General features: G+C 38.1%; 1 protein-coding gene across 2 annotated transcripts; it reads left to right on the plus strand.

Moving 5' to 3' along the window:
- Positions 1–23,869: 23,869 nt before the first annotated feature.
- cfl1l (cofilin 1 (non-muscle), like) lies at positions 23,870–27,669 on the plus strand. Of its 2 annotated transcripts, none has more exons than XM_016292491.1 (4): positions 23,870–24,027; positions 25,800–26,095; positions 27,051–27,127; positions 27,248–27,669. In XM_016292491.1, exons 1-4 carry the CDS (start codon positions 24,025–24,027, stop codon positions 27,364–27,366), a joined length of 495 nt encoding a protein of 164 aa, XP_016147977.1. In that variant the 5' UTR covers positions 23,870–24,024; the 3' UTR covers positions 27,367–27,669. The 2 variants fall into 2 exon arrangements, with proteins under 2 accessions (XP_016147977.1, XP_016147976.1); XM_016292490.1 differs by lacking the exon at positions 23,870–24,027 and adding an exon at positions 24,413–24,568.
- Positions 27,670–27,690: the final 21 nt, after the last annotated feature.

Here is a 27,690-nt window from a genome sequence, read left to right on the forward strand (position 1 = left end):
TGGTAAGCTTACTGTATGAAGGGACAGTAAGTGCACTTGACTGCTAATGCCAACAACAGTAGTATTTTTACGTGTAGGTACTTTGGCGTGTGTGTATGAGCGAGAGAGCTTTGATTTGTTGGATGTTGGCTCCATGCTAAGCTGTAGTATTATTGCTGAGTCAGCAGTGGTATCAGATTCACAATCTTGAACCGCATGCACTGACATAAAGAAAAGAATTTAGCGAACACATTTGTTCTGCCAACAGAGGAAGCTGCCAACAGGAATCTGGCAGCTCAGTCTTCCGTACCTGAAACTTGAGGTACACTTCACATTTCTGTTTTATAAACTGAGAGAGAATGACAAAGAGAGAGAAAGAAAAAAAATGAAATCAGAAACTATGCTGTAAAAAGTGCCCTTGCTTTTAAGTTGTCTGCACTCAAAATTAATTTCAGCAATCAATACAACTGAAGTAGTTGAGAAAACATTAATGTTAGGCTTTCATTGAGTCAACTGAAAATGCTACAAAAGTTCATGAGAAATATTGCACATTTAACTCATATACATATATACTGTAAAAAGGACTAAAAAATTCAAGGCAACATGATGCATTCAAGTTTTTAAGTTCTCGCAGCTATTGTCTTAATAAGTGTCCTAAGTAACACTTTTTCACATTTTAAATTTGTACATTCACTAAAATCAAGATGCCTCCTTCATTCAAGTAGATTTTTTGTTCACATCACAACACAGCAAATAATTAACCATAAAGACAAAACAACAAAAGTTTAAAGTCAGCATAACAGTAACCACAAAATATATTCATGCTGCAATGTATGCTGAGAATTCTTAACATCCCAACAATATGGGAAGGTTCAAGTCATTTGCATTTTGGGGGGTATTTTTATGTACAAAAATTGGCATTTACTGCATGGTATGTTGTTTTAATTTAATTTAAATTTTATTTTATTCGTTTATTTGTTTGTTGCCATTCATCCTTTATTTTTTTCCTGATCCTAATTAACTACTGCACTTAATATAAAATACAAATATAAATGCCTAATTTATTCATTTATTCGTTCATAAATAAATACTAGACATGCTCAAACACGGCAAACAAGTTTCAGATAAAAAGACAAACTCTGAACATTACAAAAAGAAAGTAGAAATAGCAAAATAAAATAAAAAAGCTGTCAGCACAGTACTTATTTGACCTGACATTACATTTCCAGTCAATGCAAAGCTTTGTAAGTAAACTGTTTACACTTTTATTAGCCTGTGTGTTGAGGCTGTTGAAGTGTTGGATATTTTATTTTAAATGCAGACTAGTATATGAAACACTGAGGGATCCATGCTTGGTTCTCCATGCAGTGGGTGACTAAAGATGAGTCAAAGCCTGTGTTTCACTCGTCTCAATACCTTAATTGTTTGTGGAAACAGCTGCTAAAGACCCTCTGCGAGTTTAAGACTCCATGCTGGCACTGAACACATCCCAGAATTCCGCTTGCTCTCAACTGAACTTCATTCATCTAGTGCTGGCAAAAAACCACAGCAGCTGCCAATCGAAACTCCTCTCATCCTAAAACCAAAAACTTCAAAACCAAATAATGAAATACTGCAATATTGTTAAATAGCACCACTAAAAAACAACCTTTGCTTCAAGCACAAATAGTTGGGCATTTCAGGTGTGAGTTTCTGAGAAACTGAATGGACAGTGATTGTATTATTACCCCGATTAATCATTAAATTCCTGCTCTGAATTCTTGGGCATGTTTTGATCTGCCCTCTTACCTCGTGCCATATATGAAGAGCCGTGCAGGTCTAGATCAAACATTCTCCAGGACTATCACAGCACTGACGTTTCTCGCACAGCTGTTCCACTTCTGACCACTGAACATATGCATGTGTGTTTCTTCAAAGGAAACTCACTAACCTCACTAAATCACTAACGTGAAGGTGCAAAGTTACATTACTTGCCATTACAGAAAAAATGTTTATTACACAGACACAAAATTTTTAAATGCATGGCAGCAAAGACTATGGCATTGACTGAGCTTTAATCAGTTTCATGTTTCAGTGACTAGTTTCACTCTGAAAGCTTGCTTTTTGAGATGCGACACGCTCCACCCACTCACTTTACCTAAACACCTTTGGGAAAAACTGTAAAAAATATTACATGGGAAAGACTTCAAAGAGATGCGCAATAACACATCATCAGTCAATCTGATTAGCCACTATATGGAAAATATTGTTCTGGGAAAAAAAGTGGTATGTGTGATTGTATGTGCCTGTACGTGTTGAGCATTGTGATTAGAAAACGTGATCATCAAAAATTCTAATTAATTTAAAGCCAAGTCATCCACTTGTAAACACACTCACATGCATTTTACGAATGCATCAAGTTTTCCATCCAGTGTTGTTATTGTTAACAGCATCAAAATGTTTCGATATAAAAAAAATTCTATATAAAAAATGAAGGAAAAAAAATTTCCTTGAAAAGTAACAGATATAAAAAGTTCAAGCTGAAGCACACTGTTAGACATTTCTGTAATTTCTACAGTTATTTACTGTATATCACCCAGTATAATAATGCAAATTCGCTTTACAGTAAATAACTGTAATACCCTTTGCATCATGGGAATTTTCTGTGACGTCAAACTCCACATACAGTGACTTACTGTATTTTTTTTAATTGCTGTATACTACTGTATTTGCCGTAATGGGCTCTTTGGTGCCATTCTATTGAGGTTGCTTTATTTTCCTAATTTCTCACATTTGCATTGATAAGATTTGATTTACACCATGTCTACAATGCCACAACAGCTTGGGACTGACTACACTGGATGTTACATCGCTTGTAATGATTGGAAAATCCATTTGTTCTTCATGTCAGAAACTGCAGGAGCGCTTGGGGTACATCTGTATGTCAGAAATATACCAGGACATCACTTTACTGTCCGCATCCACTGTAGATAGTATAATGGGTACTATATTGTCTTTGGTCGAGTCGCGCTGCGGGTTTTGCCCGGGGATGAACCCGCGAGAGTGGAAGATTTCCAGAGAACATCTGCGCTGTGTGTTGAGTCACCTTACGAGAGAATAAGACCAGCAAGCAAGGTAAAAAATATATGTACGTTTGTCTGTGTTTGTGTCAACATTTTTGCACACCAGTTTAACCTAGTAACATTTACCCGTCAACATAGCGGTAACAAACTTTACTATGGTAAACTGCGCTGTCGTTTCAAACGACTTTTGTCAGCTTATTGAATTACCAAATTAAAATTACTTTTAACGAACAATGCTTTAGTGTTGGGCGATATGGTCATTTTTCAAATCGTCATATCGCCAGTCCGTGAGATCGCCGATAGCCTTGGTCGAGTCGCGCTGCGGGTTTTGCCCGGGGATGAACCCGCGAGAGTGGAAGAGTTCCGGAGAACATCTGCGCTGTGTGTTGAGTCACCTTACGAGAGAATAAGACCAGCAAGCAAGGTTAAAAATATATGTACGTTTGTCTGTGTTTGTGTCAACATTTTTGCACACCAGTTTAACCTAGTAACATTTACCCGTCAACATAGCGGTAACAAACTTTACTATGGTAAACTGCGCTGTCGTTTCAATCGACATTTTATCAGCTTATAAAATTACCCAATTAAAATGACTTTTAACGAGCAACGCTTAACTTGTATTAACGTTAAGTTAACTAATGTTAAATTTTGTTCAGGTGTTAGTAGGTAATGTTGGCCAGTAGCCTATTGAAAAAATAAAATCGTATGTTAGCTAGGATAAACAAGTTTTATGGCTAGCTGCCTTTCTAGTTTTAGAATTAGTTTGTTATAGTTTTTAATTGGAATTTAAGATTTACTGCATTTTTTGTATTTGTGTTTTTAAGTCCGCATGAACCGGAAGTTGCTGCCGACTTTATTTCAGTGTAGTGACGTATTTCCATATGAAACAGAATATTGAATAGAGGGCGGGGTTTTATTTTTGCGCTCCTCCTCTCTGTCTCTCACTCATAGCAAACTAATGGTTAGAGGGGTGTGTTTAAGGATATTCTGCCCAAGCCGTCAAACTGACGTCATCAGAGAAGGAATGCCATTCCAGTAAATTTACATTCAAGTAAATGTTCAGATTTTGATTAAAGATTACCAAGACAAACATTTTTTTTCAGCGGATTAACTTGCATGGATTAATTGTTCACATCAAGACTAGCAATGTTCGCAAATAAAGTAAATAAAGTCCATTTTGAGTTCATGCAGACTTTAAAGGCAAATGCAATGAAGCATTAAGAAAAGACATGAGCAGGCCAGCCACCCTGAGACTGATAATTCATGGTAAGAGAACAACTATGGTTTTGAGAGATTTGTGTATTCTGCCTTTTAAAAGTGTGCCATTTCTACTTGTTTTTCAGAGAAGACATTTCTGTCACTAACAAAGTGGATGGTGAGCAAAGGTGGTGGCCACGTTTTGGAGCAGCACCTACTGTAGGTTTTGCAGATGGCTATGTATTCTTTGGCTGCTTATCTTTTTTCCCCATTATGTTTCTGTTGCCTAAAGATTCTTTGTGAGGATAAATCCAGAGAATACAACATAATGCACTGCTAAATGTCCTAAGACAGGAGAAATGAAGATGCACTGTTCCAGCATCGGAAGACTGTATTTATAAGTGTTATACATGCAATGTTTTAAATAAAGGATTTGATATTTTGTAATTATTGTGTCTGTTTTAATTGAATGCCAGTAGTACCTATCTAGGGTACAAATAAAATGAATTCTATATAAAAAATTATAAAATCTAATGAAATATATTAAAATGAATGAATTACAGTAGTATACTGATGAATTCGATTTTTTAATTTACTGTAAAAAGTACAGTTTGCAACTGTAGCCCAAATACAGTTTGCTACTGTAAATCTTAATTACAGTAACTTACTGGCAACAGTGTTGCCAGTAAGTTACTGTAAAAACCCTTTGAAATGTCTAACAGTGTATTAAAACGAGTAAAATTAAAAATAAATTACAAAAATAAATTACTGAAATAAATTACAGCTAAATAGAAACATAAAAATGGGGAAATAATTACACAAGCACTTTACTAAAACCTAAACTAAAATTGAAACAAAAATATGAAAATAAAAGTTCTTTTAAATACTGATAATAGTATATAAATAAAATTTAAATAACATTGTTTTCACCTGCAAATATCTGACCGTTAGATATTTACATACAGACTTAAGGGTAAAGTTCTACATCTGTACAGTACAATGAACCCATATTGAATGTAGCAGAATTAAATCTAAATTGTATAATATGTTTGCATATGCAAACACACACACACACACACACACACACAAACACAAACACACACTGATACTAGATCCACTTCAATGATGTAATAATTTACTAAAGTGTTTATCCCTGGAGTCATGGAAGTGTGTGTGAGGCATGTTATTGTGCGTCTTAGATGAGAGTATTATGGTGGTTTATTGATTTATTGTGAGTCTTCGGTCAGTCATGTCTTTATTAGGGTCTGTCATTAACCAGCTTCTGTAAGATGGAAACACACTGGCAGAGTCTGGGAACTGGCCCTAGGCTGTGGGGTGTAGCCTGGGATTGTGTGTTATGATGGAGGGCTTCTTCAGACCCTCAAAAATATCTGTTTGAATCTAGGACACATCTGCAAAGCAGCTGTGATGATGCTTCATTCAACACTAGTCTATTGGATAAATCTAGAGAGGCAGGTGACAGTTGCTGGGACATCACTGAAAGACTGTGACACTAACACTGACCTTTTGCCATTTGGTGTTACATTTTATATTGTCATAGTCCTCCCCGTCCAGCCTGGTCAGTAATATTTTTCAGACATTGTTACTCACTGGTCAAAGTTGGGTGGATGCAGCCAGGAAAACAGAAGTTGGCACTAGAAAAGAGGATGTGGTAGTACCATCAATCAGTTGTTGCTTTTTAGCTAAAATTGCCCACAGTAACCTATAGGTTATTTGATGGGTTTCTTGGAAGCTTCTTCTGCACTGACGTGTGCTGTAATCTGGTCAGAACACATCTAACATAGCCGACATGTTTAGTTTTCACTACAGTTGATGATGGGCTGAGAGCGGTTACATTCTATTAAATGTTCGACTAAGACAAAAACACTGCATAATTAAGTTAATTTTGTGTAACTTACATTATAGACATCATATTTCCAGTTTATTTTCGAACAGTCAACAAAAATAGCTCCTAACGAAGCTAAGGCCAAATTAACCGCTGCGTGTCTCCAACCAATACATGATTGTAGCCGACGGTGTTTTCTTCTTGAATGAATCAGTGTTTCGAGTGAACGATTCAGTGGTTCACTGATAAACGGAAGTAAGCATCCAAGTGAGGATATGTCCTTCCTTGACCAGTCCTTCTGAGGCTTCAAGGCTAGAGTCATTAGGCTTGTTCGAGATCGGTGCTGCACAGAACGATCAGCACATGACATCAAAGTGCAGTGAGAGAAATTAAGAATCATTAAGAGTGATCTGCTCTCCAATCGCTCTCGTCGTACTTTACTATGTCATATCGGTCTGTGCAGCTCTGCTTTAAATGGAACACACCTCTTCTCAGCATTAAGTGCGCATGGCTACATCATAAATGTCTCCGTCCCTCATGGTCAGGGCGCAAAAATGCTATTACATTTATAATTTGAAGAATATTTGAAAAAGTATTATACTGAAAAAAATTTTGAAAAAATAAAAAAATGTGTATTGAAAAATTAATTTTCTATTAATGCAGTACATATAATGACAACAGTATGTGGTCTCTATGGTCATTATGTGATTAATTTACAACAACAAAAAAGAAAACAATGCCTTCACCTCAAAAATCTTTCTTTTTTTTATGTCTTGCATAACATGGGGAAAAATTTGCAGCGAAGGATACTCCTGATGCATCCTTCAAAACAGGCCAAAGCGAAGACTGCCTCATGACGCGGAAGCCTTAATATACAGCAAGGATGCATCATTTCATTTGAGAAGCACTCATAGTTCCTTGTTTCAATCATAAATGAATCAGGTGTTGTTGAACAAATCAGTTGAGTAAAGATTCAATGACTCACTTACAAAAACAGACGCTTGTAGCCATATACAGACATGACTATATAACCTATATAAAGAGTCATTGAAAAATCCCCACCACTAATAAATGGACAGTCTGGAGAGTCTGTCCTGTAGCACATAAACACAGACAAGAGTGTTGTTATTATTAATAAAAATCTAAAACCATTACAAATAACAAATAAAAATCACAAAAGCATAAAAATACTAAAAATGTAATTAAAATGAAAATGAAAGCTGATAATAGAAAAGAAAAGACTAATCTCAAAACTTCAATAATAGTAAAATAACACGGGTAGAGTCAGAAACAGTGAAAAGTCTCAGTGATGTAGAACTAAAGCAATTTTTGTTGTTTTTAATGTCCTACACATTGTTGGATCCATTTAAAATGGCAGTGTAACTAGAACATGTTGAACACACACACACACACACACACACACTGTGGAGCTTTCAGTATCCACTGAATCGGTACAGTAGTAATCAGTAAAGGTGTAATTATCTATGTCTGTCTCTGCTGTCTATTATTTTAGGGTTCTGCTGCTTGTCTGAGTAGGGGTCAAAGTTGACCATAAAAAAGGCCTATACAACCCCCGCTATTTCTTTCTTTGTCTCTAATTGGCTCATGTGTACACACACACACACACACACACACACACGCACATCCTCTCTTTGACACTGCTGTTTGCCTGTTTATCCCTCAGTGTGTGTGTGTGTTTCAACAGCTGTTTTCAGCAGTTGCTTGTCACTTTGTCTTTGTTTTTTCATAGTGATTTTCTGTCGGGACCGTGACCCATGAAAATGACACATCCAGTCACTTCAAATCACTGTAAAAACACTTGAACAGCATATATAAGCTGTATGTCTGTTTAGCAATTCCTCTGTACAAAAGTTATCTGACAAAACATGTTACAACCTAAAATCTCACAACACTCCAGTTTATGCTGCACCGCAGAAGGTTTTAAATGATCGATTAATCAAATTTGAGAATACATGTCATCACAGTCTTGTTCCATTTCTTGTTCCACAGTCATGAAAACCTTCCTATTTCTACCTGATTTAACCCATAAAAATTACTTTTGTTGATTTTAATGATGTATTTAGGTTGATTTAGTGATTTTTATATTTTTGACTTGAATATAGAATAATTTACTTAATTATTATGTAAATACTTAATCCAGTAAGTATTTACTTAATACTTAATCATTTAAAGTAATTTAAATTATTAAGTAAATAATTTAAAGTAATTACAATTTTAGAATGCATTTGTTTTCTTTAAACTTGTTTTCAGTGAGTGACTTTTTCAGGCTTTTTTTCACTTAATACTGATGCAAATGACCCACTCAGCACCAAATGTTTTAGTGCTATATGGTTCAAATGAGCCATTTCCAATATGTTATTAACTATCCTGTAACATATTTTAATTTATTACATTATTAATATTATTTAATTATGTTTTAATGACATTGGAATGAAAAGCAGAGTGCAGATAGTAAATGTAAGGGGGTGGGGGGGAGGGGATATCTGCAATATCACTCCATTTGTCTTAAATGCTCTCTTGAATAACGTTTCTGCTTTAATAAGGCTGCTAGGTTGAGACAACTTTCCAATGACTCAAAAAGACATATTTGGTTCGTGTTACACGCATTCCTTGAGATTTCTGACCTGGGTCAACCAGCAAGCCAGGACATGCCCTTCTTTTCAGATCACACAAGCACGCACACATGCATGCATTTACACTAAAAGCACCCATAAAATGGAGTACCTGTGTCATTTGCCTGTTTCCTGCAAACAAACCCTGCAGGTGACCAATTAGAGTCGATATCGGCTCATTCCGTACAATTTATATGAATATAAAACATCCCTGCATGGGGAACAGTGATTAGAATCACTGTGTCAAGGTGTGAATCCATGCATCTCTCTGTGGGAGCTCTTCAGTCTGTGTGTGTTCGTACCTGTCTGCACTCTGTTAAGGTGTATTGTGTGTAATGGAAACTTGGCCATTAATCTGAGTCTCAGACACTCTGTCATAAACATGTATTACTTAGCCAGAAGCTATACTTATTGAATGGGCAGCGTGTACAAATATATACGTGCATGAGTGTTTGTGTGTGTCACGCCCAGCCATAAACTCTGACTTTGGGTGCCTTCAGGCTATGCCTTTTTGTTCCAGTAATTCCAGTGTGGCATCTTCTTGTTATTCACCTGCGTCTGCACCTGCACCATTTATCTGGCAACACTGCCTCCTGCTGGACAGGAGGGGTCTGAACAGCTATTGATATACTCTTTTTTTTTTTTTTTTTTTTTTTTTAAACCCCGGGTTTGGCACTTAAAAAGACACATAAATCTTACACACCTGTTGTGCGGTCCAGAAGTTGGCTTAGTTTATTGATTTTCCTCCTGGCAAGAAGAATGCGTGTCGCACACGTGTGCATTTGGCCAAACAGCAGGGCTCTCTGTTTGTAATTGATTTCGGTGCCACACAGCTGTCTAAAGACCTTTTTAAAATCTCAAGAATTTATTATCAACTTCCACTGCTGATGAACATCACAGTACTGCCTGTTTATTTTGTCACTGTTGCATTTGCTGCTGTCCAGTAAATTCAGTTCTTGAGTGAATTTACTGATCACCTGCGTCTGCACCTGCACCATTTATCTGGCAACACTGCCTCCTGCTGGACAGGAGGGGTCTGAACAGCTATTGATATACTCTTTTTTTTTTTTTTTTTTTTTTTTTAAACCCCAGGTTTGGCACTTAAAAAGACACATAAATCTTACACACCTGTTGTGCGGTCCAGAAGTTGGCTTAGTTTATTGATTTTCCTCCTGGCAAGAAGAATGCGTGTCGCACACGTGTGCATTTGGCCAAACAGCAGGGCTCTCTGTTTGTAATTGATTTCGGTGCCACACAGCTGCCTAAAGACCTTTTTAAAATCTCAAGAATTTATTATCAACTTCCACTGCTGATGAACATCACAGTACTGCCTGTTTATTTTTTCACTGTTGCATTTGCTGCTGTCCAGTAAATTCAGTTCTTGAGTGAATTTACTGAACAGTGATTCTTTAGGATGTTTATAACATGGTCTGTTTAGTGTTAAAGTGTCATTCTTTTAATTATTTTTAAATGTCCTAAAATAGAAATGTAAGATGACTTTATAAACAAATCTCCAGTGATAAGATATTTAGACACCTTTATATCATGGTGGAGGGGTTTTGTTTGGTGTTAAACTACTCTTCTGAAGGTTTCGAGTTCCCCAACATCATTGTTCACTCAGAGCTCACAAGGAATTTTTTGTCTTCAATAAAAGCTGAATGGTTTGGTGTGGCCTATATAGCAAAACCATAAGAGACAGCAGAAAACAGAACTCCGTCTATCACAAAGTAACAGGGTGGGGATGCAAAATTCAGCCCAACATACCAGAAGAACAAAACCTCAGAGGTGGAACTGTGTCGCTTACAAGAATCACAATTCACCCCACAATGCATCAGTCAGCCACAGTCTGAAACGATCACCTGCTATCAAGATAAGAGTATCGTTTTAACATGCACCATTCAGGTGTTTTGCTTGCACTGCCAATGAGTGATGGGGTTTGATAGGGGTTACAGTATTTTTCAAAAGGATCCATGGGTTTCTGGAACAAATTTAAAAAAAAAATTTGATTTTCTTTTTCTTTTATTTATTTATTTATGCATGTATTTATTTATTATTGCATTGCAGGTTTCTTTATTATATGGTATGATTTAAATTATTTTTAATTAAATCAAATTTTAAACTTTACATAGCCCTCAAAATCAAACTATGCTATGTTTCTGGCATATCTGCATGAGATATTAATATCTTGGTGTAGACACTGTAAAAGAGCATCAGATGCAGGAAGTCAAATTAGGCTGGAAAATCTAATGGAAAATCGGAACAAAAGCAAAAAGATGTGAAAGAAATATGGTCATAAAAAGTGTCAGGTTATTTAATGAAGCTCTATAACACACAGAACAGCACTCAGATCTCTGAAGCCGTACAGGATGCATGTAAAGATCCCCATGCTTTGCCCTCATCCTTTCTGTGTGTATATATGTGTGTGTTTATATCCTGGGGGCTTGTTACCACATCAAGGTTCAGGAACAATGGACCCAGAGCGGATATCCTCCACATGGACAGGTGTGGTGAGAAAAACCTCATACCCACTTTTTCTCTTTTCCTCTTTCTCTCTCTCTCTTTCCATCTTTTCCTTTTGTATCTCTTTATTTCTCAAAGCATCATATCTCGCCTTATAGTCCTTTATCACTCATCTTTGACCAGCAGGATTGTGCTCCCTTTAGCTAAAGTGAGCACTGTCTATTATTAGTCTCAATGTGTTTCATTATTCTACTCGGTCAATACATACTTGTGCAAGACAGATGAGGTTTGATTGTGAAGTCAGACAGGTGGGATGTAAACCGATATTACTGTCCCCTAAACTGCTCTCAACAGTTCCTTATCAGTTGCTGTTTTGTGTAGGAGAGTGTGGGTGCACATTTGCGTGAACTTAAAGTGAATGTGTGGGCTTTCTCAGCAGTCGGGAGACAATTTTGTAAGGTAAATCTGATGTAACTGTCCTTTGGAAATATTCAGGGACAATTTCAATGGGAATTTTCCCGTCCTTGAATTTGGCTCTTGCCTGTGACTCTTTCGGCGGGTTACATAGTTAGACCAGTAGCTGGAGACTGTCCTAATGATTGAGTCAAGTTCATTTAACCGCCTTGTTTAAAAACACTGGATGCATCGCATAATTCTCTACTATATAGTGAAATATGTCAGAATTCACAGCATTCAGGTAAAAAGTTACTTGATGACTTACTGCTTCCGGCGAGATTCTGAAGTGCAAATCAATGAGGCCACAGGAGAAGCTCACATGACAATGACAACATGGTGAATGTAGTACGTCTGGATTAATTTCATAGTAACATTCATACTACACAGAACATACTTTTTAACGGTCATGGAGTATTTACTTCTTCAAAAGAATGGCCTACTCAGAGAATACGGGATTTCGAACTCAGCCACTATTAAATTCTGGAACTAATCAAATCTGTCATGGTGAATCATTGAATCAGTCTCTCAACTGATTCATTCATTCACATTGATTTATTTAGGAATGAAAACTGTTGTTCATCTCAAGACTTTTGTATACATTTTTATGTCATTTGTATCATAATTTGAGCAAATGCTAGAAATACAAATGACAAAGATGTATTTATTTATTTTTAACATTTTAACTGTACATTTATTAATTTTTATTTATTTATTTATTTATTTATTGTTGATCTCTGAATGGGCTATGATATTGGAGTTAAAATAAAATCTAATCCTGACCAGTAACACAAATTTTTAAAAAAACAAAGAAGGTTTTTGTGGAATTAATTAAAATCTGTTCTTTGTGGTGCTTCTTTTAATTCCCCTTACAAACCTTTGTGAACTGCCTTCATTGGCAACTAGGACGTTTTAAACAGTTTCTTAAATGGCCTGAACTCTCAGATGAAAAGAGCTGAAGGGTGAACTCCAACCTTATTACAGACCCCTAATAACAACTTTTAAAAGGATCACTGATTTTATTCTCACATGGTTTCTTTGACTGTCTCAAAAGCTGCTTTTCCAGAGCATCCACAAGAAAGTAACTACATGAGGAAGAAGAAAAGAACAAGAGAGAAGTGGAATTACTTGGGGTTCACTGGTGCCACCAGCGGCCCTTCATGTTGTTTTCCATGACACTCTTTTAATCAGCTCTCTGCTCTCCTTTTATGAAGTCATAAATCATTATCTGACTGCAGTGAAATAATTTCACCGCCTCTCTGCTTTGTAACCATAGCAGCTGGTCAATAAACTGCAACTTAAACACACTGTGTGTGTGTGTGTGTATTCTTCATGGTAACTTGAGATTCACAGCTTTAAAAGTGAGGCTGTTTTTCCTTTTTACAACCTAAAGTCAAATGCATGCAGCATTAATATTATATGTTTGGTTTTAGTCACTGAAAGTCACTCACATACACACATTCAGTGTAATCTTCATCTTCAAAACTGACATTGTCAAACAACACAGCCATTTCATTTAGGGATTTTCAACCACAAGACTGACTTCATATAACCACAACCCCCAAAGAATGTCTATGCACTGCCATTTTCAGAATAATACCATAACATAATATAGTTACAGAGTGTAACACTGGGGAGGGGAGATGTTTCCAAAGCCATCAGAAGCCAGAAATGTTCTCACATGGGCCTGAATATTTGTCATCATCTTTAATTGTTGCATATGTTGGAACTAAGCTTGGAGGGATGAAAACAGTTGTGTTGAAATAACCTTTGACCTCGTCTCCCTTGCATTAGCTCGGGTTGTGGAGTTCATAATAGCAGATCTGCCCAAAACACACACACACATGAATGCACAGTGCTGAGGTTGATTTTGTTGCAGATTTACTCACACATGCACAAACTAGTACACACAGGACCCTCTTGATTGGGAAAATGTTTTGGCCATGTCCAGTAGGACCCAGTGGACATCAAGCCTATTGTGTAAGTTCACAGCAGCCCTGGAGACCCCTGAACTAACAGGGTTCAAAGAGATCATCTCTTTCTGCACCAGATGTGTAACCGCCTCCTTCTCAGCAGCCAATCAGACTTCGACTATCTCTTTTGTACCAACAAACCAAACGCTTCTACCCTGAGTCTTTTGAGCAATCGCCACACTTGCTTCATCTGCACGCTGTGTGTAATTCCATTTTAACAGTCGCTTCGGCACAGACCTACAGAGCAATGGTTCCGTAACATAAAGACATTGTAAATTAGCATTGCAAAACTGCATAACCACACACTTGCACAAGTGCATGACTAGAGAGCAATTGCAGTGCTGAAACTTTGGCTTGATGCGCAGCAAAGAAGTATTGCACGAGGGTAAATGCTAGAACGGTTTACTACAGGTTTCTCTGAAAACTATTTCTCTGACCATGCTTGCATATAATTTTCTGATTAAGGTCCATATTCTTATTAAGTCTCTATCATGAAAACACATTTACTGTTTGGTTACTCACATTCTTCAAAATATCTTCTTTTGTGCTCAACAGAAGAAAGAAACTAATACAGGTTTGGAACAACTTGGGGGTAAGTAAAGGATGACAGAATTTTGGGTGAACTATCCCTTTAATTTTTTTGTAATTTTGCACATCAACTCATTTCTGTCTTCGACACAAAAATGAAAGACAGGGTATGAGGTGTATACACCCATCTTGCTTTTTTCATTTCTTCTAATGTTTGGAGAAAAACTGCCCTCCCCTTTGCTCCAAAAATTTGTTTCGTTAATAGCTTGAGTTTTCACAACTGCCTGTACAGCATATGACACAGAATTGCTCATACATGAACAGATAATAGATGTCAGATAATAGATGCTACTGCTGCAGGGAAGTCACCTGGAAATTATCTGTGAGAGATGAGTGAGTTTATAACTTGCTTATGTAACAGCATGTGTGTGTTTTGAAAGTGTGTTCAGAGTGAAATGGAATTCCTCTGTGCAACACTGATGCCCAACTAGCACTGTTATGATTTATCACACTTCTTCTCTCCACCTCTTATTATGCATTTATCTTTTCCTTCAGTCTGGCTGACCTAATACTAGTATTATTGGTCTCTTGGGTAACCTCAAGAAAATCCCTTTATGAAATCTGAAATTTTAAGTCAGTAATTCAGTCCCACTGAAGTGACATTATATGACAGCATTATTCGATGTGTTGATATTAAATTATATTAAAAATCAAGTCTAACAGATTCCCCTTTAGATTACTACAGCAAAGCGGTTATCATTTTTAGTAAAGGTGATAATGTTTTGTTAGAAAAGTTTTTATGTTGGCACATGGCAGCGGTGTTGTCACTTCTTCTCGTCAGTGCTGGTTATAATACTGGGGCTGTCTAACCATTTGTGATGTTTGATCTCCTCCATTAATTCATCATATTGTAAATGGGTGAACAAGTGACCAATTTCAGCTGCAGATTCTTTCAGAATGCAGAATGAAGTCATCAAATTTGTTGATCTGTATTGGTGGTGGAGAATAACACCTCTCTCTCTCTCTCTCTCTCTCTCTCTCTCTCTCTCACTCCCTCTCTCTCTCTCTCTCTTTTGTTTTTTTTTTCTCGCCTTCCCTTGTCCTGACAGATTACAGGATGTTTTTCTTCAATGTTTGGCCTCCGATATGGTGGCTGATGTTTTTATTAAAAGTACTAGTCGTGAACGCAGACCTCTCTCTCTCTCTCTCTCTCTCTCACTCCCTCTCTCTCTCTCTCTCTTTTGGCTTTTTTTTCCAATTTACCTATATTGCATGTCTTTTGGATTGTGGGGGAAACCGGAGCACCCGGAGGAAACCCACGCAGACACGGGGAGAAGAGAACATGCAAACTCCACACAGAAAGGTGTCCTGGCTCAGCCGGAACTGGTGGAGAAAAACATCACTGACCTATAATAATTATATAGATCATATAGACCAGTGAAATCACTCAATTTTAAATGGGCTACATATATCATTTGAATGCAAATTTTGTAATGTTGTCTTTTGGAGTGCACTAGCTTATAGATAACTTTACTGTAACCACTGAAAAAATTCCATTTTGATTTCATTGGGACTTTAGAATAAATGCACTGAAATTTAAGGATTATTGGGTGGGCTACACTGCCCTCTTCTGACTATTTGTGATCATTTTCCTTTTCTCCTGTGTAGTAGAGCAATGTCTGGGGACCCACTGCTCCCAGTGTCTCCCATGGGTCTCCAGGACTGGAGTTGAACACCACTGGTGTAGAGTACAATTATACACTGATCTTTGCCAATTTTATACTTTTTATTATTTTTTATTTTTTTATGCAGACTCAGTTTTGATTTTCCTTTAGTTTGGTACTTCGCTACATGTAATTTATTTTAAATCTGAAATGTAAATCTGTTTGATGGTGTTTACATTCTCTTGTTATTCTTTCAGTGGTAGTTTTCATGTGGAATCTACTTGAGACAATACAATGAAATTTATAAAATAGAACACATTTATGAAAAAACAAAACAAAATAATAAAATAAAATAAAAATTTAGAAAACTGTAGAAAAAATGCTTTCAAAATAAAATGCTTAAAAAAACAACAACAGTTTTAACAGTTTGTAGTTTTAAAGAACAGCCTATTTTTTATTCTGTACTTAATCACTTATTCCTAATTTTTTACCAATGTCATCTCTTGTTTAAAGGGGTCATCGGATGCTACATACACTTTTACAAGTTGTTTGAACTGAAATGTGTGTTGGCAGTGTGTGTACACACTCACCCTATAAAGAAAAAAATCCACCCAGTGTTTTTTTTTTTATCTACTAAAATATTTACCCCTTTCTCAAATCGAGCCGATCTCAGATGCCTGTCTGTGTGATGAATGAATTTTAATGAATTTTTGCAAATCACCTTTCCTAATAATGTGCTAATTAGTAGGGCTGTGCAAAAAATTCGAATGCGATTTTCATGCTCATCTCATCAGTAAAGCCGGTTCTGTGATTAGCAGTGAATCTCCAGCACGTGCTTTCAGATGGAGCGGCATTTACTACACAGAGCCGTAGATCACTGACAAGCTATGCAAAATCGTGTTCATAATCGGCAATGAATCGCCTGCGATTTTGAACGCCGACCTCATACGTCATCCTGTCCGGAACTTCTTCCGTATACAACAGTGAGCACAAGCTAGATTAAATTGTTTATTACATTTTTAATATGGTTATTTTTCTTACAAAAACACATCGATTCGCTACAGGAGGCCTTTGTTCACCCCCCGGAGCCGTGTGAGACATTTTTTTTTATGGATGGGCGCTTTTTATTTTACTTCTTTTGGACTGAAGCACTGCAACACCCGCTGACTGCAATGAACAATTTTAATTTAACTCCGACTGGATTCGTCTGAAAGAAGAAAGTCATATACACCTAGGATGCTTCGGGGGTAAGTAAAACAGCCTAATTTTCATTTTTGGGTGAACTAACCCTTTAATCATCAGTCATCGATTGATTATTCCATCTTGGAGGAGCTACCAAATCGGCAAACTATTCAAGACCTTGATCGCCATCCAACATTCCTAGAGGTGTTGGCAGCTATTAACTCTCTCAAAAAGAATAAGTCCCCTGGCAATGATGGCATCCCTGCTGAGCTCCTTAAACAAGGTGGCTACCTGTGTACCAGGATGATCCATCAATACATTTTACAGGTCTGGGAACTGGAGTGTGTCCCTCAACAATGGAGAGATGCCAATATTGTCACTCTATACAAAAACAAGGGTGAAAAGTCTATCTGCACCAACAGTCGCGGTATATCACTACTGGCAGTAGCAGGGAAGGTCCTGGCAAAAAATCATGTTATATCGGCTGGTGGAGAACCTAACCGAACATCTGTTACCAGAGTCACAGTGTGGCTTCAGGAAGAATCGGAGTACTGTGGACATGATTTTCACAGTTAGACAGCTTCAAGAAAAATGTTGTGAACAGCATCAGGACCTTTTCATGGCTTTTGTTGATCTCTCCAAAGCTTTTGATACAGTGAACCGAGAGCTGCTCTGGGACATTCTAACAAAATTTGCTTGTCCAACAAAATTCTGTAACATTTTGTCACAGTTCCATGAAGGAATGGTAGCTCATGTGACCATTTTAGTGTACGCACTGGAGTAAGGCAAGGATGTGTGTTGGCATCTGTACTTTTTAACATCTACCTCCTATGTGTCACAAAGCTCCTGCATGATAAACTTGAAGGCAGCAGTGGAATCACTGTTGACTTCAGGCTGGATGGAAACCTATTTAATATCCGAAGGTTCCAGGCCTCTACCAAGGTCTCAGCAATGCAGGTTGAGTTGCAGTATGCCGATGACTGCGTGCTTTTGGCACATACACCAGAAGACCTGTAAACTATCCTTGTTGCTGTTGTGTAGACATTCAGCAGATTAGGTTTGTCAGTCAATACTACTAAAACTGAAGTGATATGTCAATGGAAGCTCAGCCCTCCACCCACTATGCCTGTTTTTACAATAGAAAAACAACCACTTACAATAGTACCATCCTTTAAGTATCTGGGCTGCATTGTATCAGAGGACTGCAATCTCAATGACGAAATTGAAAATCGGATAAAGCAAGCCTCTGTAGCCTTTGGCAGACTTCAACGTAAGGTCTCTCAAAATAAGCACCTTCAATTGCTTACTAAAGTTACAATACAAAGCTGTTTGCATTACCACTCTTTTACAGCTGTGAAGCCTGGTGTGGTGGTCAGCGCATTCCAGGGCCCAGTTTATGGCGGGGCCCCTCTCTGACCACTATAGTGACAATGGTTTGCAACATTTTGATTGGATCTTGGTGGACTAACATAAGCAAACTGTCCAACGCCATCAGATAAAGATGCCAGGACAACAGCCAGACACCTCTTAGAGGGCAATAAGTAGACCTTTGGTACAAATCCCAGGAAGGACAGGACTTCCTATTGGTCAAAATGCAGTTTCTGCCCTTCACCCACCAACAGACTGCTCAGGTGATTCCTCAGGTTTTGGCCTGTGACCGCCATAAAAATTCCTTAGGACCTTTGGACGCAGCAGCAGTGGGTGAAACAAAGAGAGAGATCACAGAGTTCCATCCAAATCCATTCATAACTATGTTCTCAACCCTTAAACTGATGCAAACTACAACACACACATCTTATACTTATTCAGATAAATAAGTATTCTCAGTGACAGTGACGTGTAGTGCAACATCTTACACAAACTCAGCTGTTAATGGACAAATTAATGCATGCATGACAGTTCAGTCTTCTTCCATCATGCTTGGACTTAATGTGTTCGTAACATTGCCAAATGTATTCTGGTTGTGGTTTGGAAAATGAATAATGCATTTGTAAAGCTTTAGTGACACTTTTCTAAATGTGTGTTTGGACTATGCAAATAAGTTCCACAGGAGGAAAGAAGGGTGGGCCACACCATGTCCCCCCACTCTGATGGAAACAGCCAATCACAGCCTGGAAATGGAGAAGCACCAGATTGCAATCTCCTCCTCATCGGAAGGAGATAAAGGTACCTTCCCAAAAGACACTCCTTGTTCTGAGTCTCAGTCCTGTCAGGGAAGGGACTGTAACAGATACACTCGTTCTGAGTCTGAGTACTGATCTACCTCCTATGTGTCACAAAGCTCCTGCATGATAAACTTGAAGGCAGCAGTGGAATCACTGTTGACTTCAGGCTGGATGGAAACCTATTTAATATCCGAAGGTTCCAGGCCTCTACCAAGGTCTCAGCAATGCAGGTTGAGTTGCAGTATGCCGATGACTGCGTGCTTTTGGCACATACACCAGAAGACCTGTAAACTATCCTTGTTGCTGTTGTGTAGACATTCAGCAGATTAGGTTTGTCAGTCAATACTACTAAAACTGAAGTGATATGTCAATGGAAGCTCAGCCCTCCACCCACTATGCCTGTTTTTACAATAGAAAAACAACCACTTACAATAGTACCATCCTTTAAGTATCTGGGCTGCATTGTATCAGAGGACTGCAATCTCAATGACGAAATTGAAAATCGGATAAAGCAAGCCTCTGTAGCCTTTGGCAGACTTCAACGTAAGGTCTCTCAAAATAAGCACCTTCAATTGCTTACTAAAGTTACAATACAAAGCTGTTTGCATTACCACTCTTTTACAGCTGTGAAGCCTGGTGTAGTGGTCAGCGCATTCCAGGGCCCAGTTTATGGCGGGGCCCCTCTCTGACCACTATAGTGACAATGGTTTGCAACATTTTGATTGGATCTTGGTGGACTAACATAAGCAAACTGTCCAACGCCATCAGATAAAGATGCCAGGACAACAGCCAGACACCTCTTAGAGGGCAATAAGTAGACCTTTGGTACAAATCCCAGGAAGGACAGGACTTCCTATTGGTCAAAATGCAGTTTCTGCCTTTCACCCACCAACAGACTGCTCAGGTGATTCCTCAGGTTTTGGCCTGTGACCGCCATAAAAATTCCTTAGGACCTTTGGACGCAGCAGCAGTGGGTGAAACAAAGAGAGAGATCACAGAGTTCCATCCAAATCCATTCATAACTATGTTCTCAACCCTTAAACTGATGCAAACTACAACACACACATCTTATACTTATTCAGATAAATAAGTATTCTCAGTGACAGTGACGTGTAGTGCAACATCTTACACAAACTCAGCTGTTAATGGACAAATTAATGCATGCATGACAGTTCAGTCTTCTTCCATCATGCTTGGACTTAATGTGTTCGTAACATTGCCAAATGTATTCTGGTGGTGGTTTGGAAAATGAATAATGCATTTGTAAAGCTTTAGTGACACTTTTCTAAATGTGTGTTTGGACTATGCAAATAAGTTCCACAGGAGGAAAGAAGGGTGGGCCACACCATGTCCCCCCACTCTGATGGAAACAGCCAATCACAGCCTGGAAATGGAGAAGCACCAGATTGCAATCTCCTCCTCATCGGAAGGAGATAAAGGTACCTTCCCAAAAGACACTCCTTGTTCTGAGTCTCAGTCCTGTCAGGGAAGGGACTGTAACAGATACACTCGTTCTGAGTCTGAGTACTGCAATGGAAAAGACGTTAACAGATTCACTGTTCTGAGTCTGAGTCCTGTCAGGGAAAAGACACTAACAGAGCAAGTTCTGAGTCTGAGTACTGCAATGGAAAAAACTTTAACAGATACACTTTTTTGAGTCTGAGTCCTGTTACCAGGAAGACAGCAACAGAAACAACCCGTTCTGAGTCTCCTGCCTGCAAGGGTGAGACAATAGCAGATCAACCTCCGTTCTGAGTCTGAGTCCTGTCAAGGAAATGAGTGCAACAGATCACCAACTTTCTGAACCTCTGGCCCGTGAGGAAGAGGCAATAACAGACACCAAGTCCTGAGTCTCCAGCTTCGAGGCAGCAACAGACACAACCACTTTCTGAGCCTCCAGCCTGCGAGGAAAGAGATAATCTTTGTTCAGACTTCATTCAGAGTCTTCGTCCCGCGAGACAACAACAGATGCAGCACGTCCTGAGTCTCCATCCTAGAGAGACAAAGCAGATCGACCAAGTTTTGAGTCTCTAGCCAGGAGAGGCAGAAGACACACAGATATCTGCAACAAGGTTAAGCTCCGGCGAGCAAACCTTCCCTCCAAGGTACCTTTGCTTGCGTGTTCCAGGCTAAGGACCTTCTGCACCTACTCCAGGGCCACATCTGCGTGTTCCAGATTCTAGGACCCTTTGGTGCTCCAGGAGATCAGCATCCTCCAGCGCTTCATGTTCAAGGCTGTCGAAACAGATTCCTGGTCCTTTCCCCACTGCATTGTTACCAGCACAACCAGTGGATGAATCGTGCGCTTGCGCATGCTTCAAAAGAGGGCTTACAATGACTTACAAAGACACATAACAGCTACAAGTGTATGCACTACTTGCTTTATGCAAGCACTATATAGGATAAATCACTATACAGGATTTACCGTATTATACTTTATCGACACGAACTGATAGGCGAAACAACAAACAGCCACCCACAAATAGTCTATAAACAAAGCATCAGGCTGTCTTTGAATTCACATGAACAATGGTTAAAGTAAAGTTACTCGTTGTCAGGCTACAGAAGAATACCGTAATTCCTCCGTTCAATTAGGCCTAAGACATTGAGAGTCACGCAGACCTATAACAACCCAGCCACAACACATAATTGCGAATAACATGCCTTACCTTAACACAGAATCGACCACAGAGTCCAACGTTTATATTTTTTCCACAAATCTTTGAGTTAACATGTACTAAATATTAATGGAATTTGCACCGCAGTGCCCCCACACCTTGATGCTTATGACAAGAATAGCATGTATAGTTATCTTTATTGAAGTTAATTAGGTTTAAATCGCCGTCATGCATGAATTAATTATATTTTTGAAATTTTACACATAATAATCCACGATGATCACATTACACAAAACTGAAATTGCACGTCAAAATAACACATTGTCAATATTTTTTGAGACCCCCCAAAATTTCACAAATCACGTTTTCAGGGGAGCCCATGTCTTATTAAGGGGAGCCGAGCTCCCCCTAGCTCCCCCGTAGTTCGCACCCTGGCCGCCACCTAAGGTTACTGGAGCGTTTCCATATAGGGTGTTTGCAGCGAATTTTGGGGATTACATGCTATGACCGCGTACCCCATTTTGAAGGGCTTGCCAGGACAAACTAAGAGCATGGAAGCCACAATCACTGAGCATCAATTACGCTGGCTTGGGCACGTTATTAGGCTACCTCAAGATCGTTTGCCACGTCTAATCCTTTATGGTCAGCTCCATCAGGGCCACCGTTCCTCAGGGGGTCCAAAAAAGCGATATAAAGACCAATTTAAAATATCGTTAAGGAAGTGCCAAATTAATCCCTCATGCCTGGAAGAATTAGCAGCAAATCACACCACCTGGCGGCAGCTCAGTCACACAGGAATAGTGCAGCTGGAATCAGAGAGAAATAACAGGAAACAACAAAAAAGACTAAGGAGACAAACAGCCATGCCTGCCCCTACAAATTCTAACTGTATTTGCCAATCCTATAATAAAATTTGTGGATCAAGGATAGGGCTCTATAGTCATCAAAGGATGCACCGCAAATGAGGAGGAAGGTCATCATCAGATACGATGGACTACCAGAAATGTGTGTGATGCATGTATGTGTGTAAGACAAAGAGAGGGTGAGAGTGAAGGAAATTAGTCCACTTTTACTTATATAAAAAGGAGAAATACCTAACTATTGAAAGGGGGTCTTTATTAATCCAAATTACAATTATGTAATGTTAAGGCAAGCTTTTACATCAATGGAATGGTAAGGGACAGCATGTTGGGACGGTTGCAACAACGTGTTGCAACTGTCCCTACACTGACAGCCGTGATAAAACTTGGTATATTAGCTTGACACAATATCTTTGACACATGCTAGCTATGCCTATTAGAAGCTAATAAAACACAGATATAAATCATATGTTTTTACAATGCTTCACGCAAACAACTTAATATGACAAAAAATCTGATGATAAATCTACTTTTTTACCATGAAAATTATTTTTTGTAGAAGGAATGGTCACATGTGCCTGATTTCATCCAGGAAGGATGAGGGGCTCATTGAACATGAGCAGTATGAATATCATCACTGTAGCTCCTCCCTGATTGAAGAAATAAGCCATGTTGCAACTGCCCCTCTCTGCAACCGTCCCCACTCTCCCCCTATATGAAAGTTTAACTTTTTGAAATAAGTTCCAGTTTCAAGTAAAAACACATGATTCATTAACACATATGATCAGACAAACATTTAACATCATATTTAATAGCCTAAATATAGGCTATATTTGCACCCGCAATTCTGAAATGGGCCTGAAGAATTGCATTATGAGTAACTGAGCAGTTGAAGACACTGATCGTTAACATGAAACATTATTAACATTATAGGCTACATTAATTCGCTGGTCTATAGTAATCATCATGATTATACGTCACGTGTCGATCATTTTTACACCTGGATCGTTCCATTCGTGCTAACGTAACATTTGTGCCCCTCTCACCAAATAAGGGTTTTTGTCAGATTCTGTCTTCCTTATAAGGCTGTTTTGTTCCGTCTCCAACTGCAAACTGCATCTGACTCACCTGAGCGTTTACATGTGCCATAAACCATCACTTTTATGGCTTCCTTATCATAAACACAAAATAGAAATAATCTGATTCGGGCGACAACAGGATATTTAACACAATCATCCTGTAATTAGAAGTGTTTGCAGTTGCGCACAGCAGGTAGAAAGTCAGGTCATTCAGGACTGATCTGTTCTAAAGAGGGTGTGTTCAGATCCCCTGCTGCTGAGACGCTTCTTTACTGTGCAGGGCAACAACGTACTTTTCTCCTCCGTCTCAGAACAGGCGTCAGCCATGGTAAGTCCCCAGACTTGGGCAGTTTTATTTTCAGTGTACATTTTGCACAGTGTACATGTTCATTCAATGCAGTTGTGTTATGTACATGTGCTACAGTGTGTCATGGTAAATTTGATCTATTTGAGCATTTCAGCATTATGCTAATTCCTGCGATTTTTATGGCCTCTTACTGAATACGAAACTAGATGTAGTATTTATTTATTTAAAAAAGCTAACTAATCATGAACTAATCTGAATGGAAAGGAAAAATCCCCCCACCCCTCTGAGCGTTTACATGTGCCATAAACCATCACTTTTATGGCTTCCTTATCATAAACACAAAATAGAAATAATCTGATTCGGGCGACAACAGGATATTTAACACAATCATCCTGTAATTAGAAGTGTTTGCAGTTGCGCACAGCAGGTAGAAAGTCAGGTCATTCAGGACTGATCTGTTCTAAAGAGGGTGTGTTCAGATCCCCTGCTGCTGAGACGCTTCTTTACTGTGCAGGGCAACAACGTACTTTTCTCCTCCGTCTCAGAACAGGCGTCAGCCATGGTAAGTCCCCAGACTTGGGCAGTTTTATTTTCAGTGTACATTTTGCACAGTGTACATGTTCATTCAATGCAGTTGTGTTATGTACATGTGCTACAGTGTGTCATGGTAAATTTGATCTATTTGAGCATTTCAGCATTATGCTAATTCCTGCTATTTTTATGGCCTCTTACTGAATACGAAACTAGATGTAATATTTATTTATTTAAAAAAGCTAACTAATCATGAACTAATCTGAATGGAAAGGAAAAATCCATAAAAATAAAAAAAATCCCCCCCCATTTTTTGAAATTGCGATTTATACATCATTTGAAAGCTGAATAAATAAGCTTTCCATTGATGTATGGTTTGTATAGGACAATATTTGGCCGAGATACAACTATTTGAAAATCTGGAATCTGAGGGGGCAAAAAAAAATATTGAGAAAATAGCCTTTAAAGTTGTCCAAATTAAGTTCTTAGCAATGCATATTACTAATAAAAAATTAAGTTTTGATATATTTACAGTAGGAAATTTACAAAATATCTTCATGAAACATAATTTTTACTTAATATCCTAATGATTTTTGGCATTAAAGAAAAATCAATCATTTTGACCCATACAATGTTTTTTTTGGCTATTGCTACAAATATACCCCAGCAACTTAAGACTGCTTTTGTGGTCCAGGGTCACATATAGTATATAGAACTTATTTCTTGACTTTCTAACTTATAATCTTTTAAGCATTAAATAATGTAGTAATAGGGGTTCCTGGGTGAGCTGAAAGTCTGACTAGATCTATTAAGTTGGAAAATAATACAATTGTAGCATGTAAAATTTAAAACAACTACACTGTAATGGGAAGTGTTACCAAAAAGTTATTCAGAGACATTCCTGAGTTTCCTCACACCAGAGTGTTTTGAGGTGTAACTTGGTTTCTTGTTTTGACTTGTTTGTAAAGGAATGGAATGTGAAGGCTGCAAACTGGTTCAGATTTTCACCTCATATATAAAACTAAAGCATTTATAAAGATGGGAAATACCTATGGAATGTAGATTCAAAAAGAATAAAAATTGTTTAGTGGTAGTCAAATGTCTGCCTAATCTAATAAAGATCATTTTTTGAGGTTCATACAATGATCTGCTTTATGTTTTCCTCAAAGTCATCTGGATGGAAGAAGATGCCACCTTAACAGTCCAATTGTATAGTTATCACTTCTGCATGTTTTGTCATTATTCTTTCCCATGTCACCCAGGCCTCAGGTGTAGCCATCAGTGATGAGGTGGTATATCACTATAACGCAATCCGGGTGCGCCAAACAGGAACTGAGGTGGGGCAAAGGTTTAAACTTGTGGTCATGTGTTTGAGCAAAGACCAAAAGAGCATCGTAGTGGACGTTGAAAACTGCCTGAAAGTCAAAGATGTGGGGAACTCGGATGTCTTAAAGCAGATCCTCAGTAAGCTTCCTACCAATGAGTGCCGCTACGCCCTGTACGACTGCTCCTATGCGAGCATGGAGAGTGTGAAGGAGGACCTAGTCTTCATCTTATCGTATGAGGCCTTTGCATCTCACTGATCAATCTACTTTTGCAGTCATATGATGGCTTGTGTTCCATGTGACTGTTTAGTTGTACTAAGAGTATCTCAAGTGTAAATCATGCCATTTTCAATGGGCTCCTTTTAGAATAAGAGGACATACAGGTGCATCTCAATAAATTAGAATGTCATGGAAAAGTTCATTTATTTCAGTAATTCAACTCAAACTGTGAAATTTGTGTATTAAATAAATTCAATGCACACAGACTGGCACAAACTGATCACCTCCATGCCACGCCGAATGGAGGCATTAATTAAAGCAAAAGGAGCCCCTACCAAGTATTGAGTACATGTACAGTAAATGAACATACTTTCCAGAAGGCCAACAATTCACTAAAAATGTTTTTTTTATTGGTCTTATGAAGTATTCTAATTTGTTGAATTGGTGGGTTTTTGTTAAATGTGAGCCAAAATCATCACAATTACAAGAACCAAAGACTTAAACTACTTCAGTCTGTGTGCATTGAATTTATTTAATACACAAGTTTCACAATTTGAGTTGAATTACTGAAATAAATTAACTTTTCCACGACATTCTAATTTATTGAGATGCACCTGTATTTAGGCTGTCAAAAATGTCTCCTAGGAATGGGCTGAAAAAATCCCACTGAAACCTAATCTATGCTTCCTTTGGCAATACATGCTTATTGGTGACATTTGAAGTTGATTTTTGGTGGGAACTTGAGCATCCAGCAGAAACAAACATGGATATGTAAGATTGGCTCATAATCAAAAAAAGTGAGCCAATGTACAATTTTTTTAATTCAATGGTAAAAGACGTCCATCTAGTGCATGTTTTCATAGAAAAACATTTAGAAAGCAGCACAATGGAACACAAAATGCATTCAGTAAGAAGCAGCCATTACGATTTATTTTCACCATCTTGCTTGTGTGTTTATTTATTCCACAGTGCCCCTGAAAACGCCTCCTTAAAGAGCAGAATGGTCTATGCAAGCTCAAAGGCTGGTCTTAAGGCCAAAATGCCAGGTTGGTTATGGTCCTTTTAATGTTACAATTAATATTTTAAAGCGCTTCTTACAGTACACATTATTCCAAAGCAGTTTTATAGAAAATGAAAAGAAGATAACCTGTTCTTTTTCCCTATAGGTTTGAAATTTGAGTGGCAAATTAATGAACCTGCAGACAGAGAAGCATCATGTCTTGTGGAGAAACTTGGTGGAAAGGTCATGGTTAAGTCTTTGGAGGGGATCCGTGTTGACCAATAAGCCCAATGACCCAGCAGCCCCCTTATCAGTCTATTAGTCAAAATGAAATTTTTTTTTTTTAGGTATGCTATTAAACTGAGTATTTCATTGGAACCAGTATTTGTCATTTGACCAAGTGAGAACAACTCATATTTATCCATTTACAATTAATGATCATTATTAAACAAATACCAACACTTTTTTGTAACAAACCATCAAATATAGTATAATGACAGCAAAAATCCTGTGTTGGAAATTACAATTGGACTGTGCTACCTAATGCAACTGTGTACTTGAAAAATAAAATCATGTGATTTTCAAAAACTTTTAATGTGTTTCTTAAAG

This window comes from Sinocyclocheilus grahami, unplaced genomic scaffold (assembly GCF_001515645.1).
Source record: "Sinocyclocheilus grahami isolate Dianchi unplaced genomic scaffold, SAMN03320097.WGS_v1.1 scaffold286.1, whole genome shotgun sequence".
Taxonomy (NCBI): domain Eukaryota; kingdom Metazoa; phylum Chordata; class Actinopteri; order Cypriniformes; family Cyprinidae; genus Sinocyclocheilus; species Sinocyclocheilus grahami.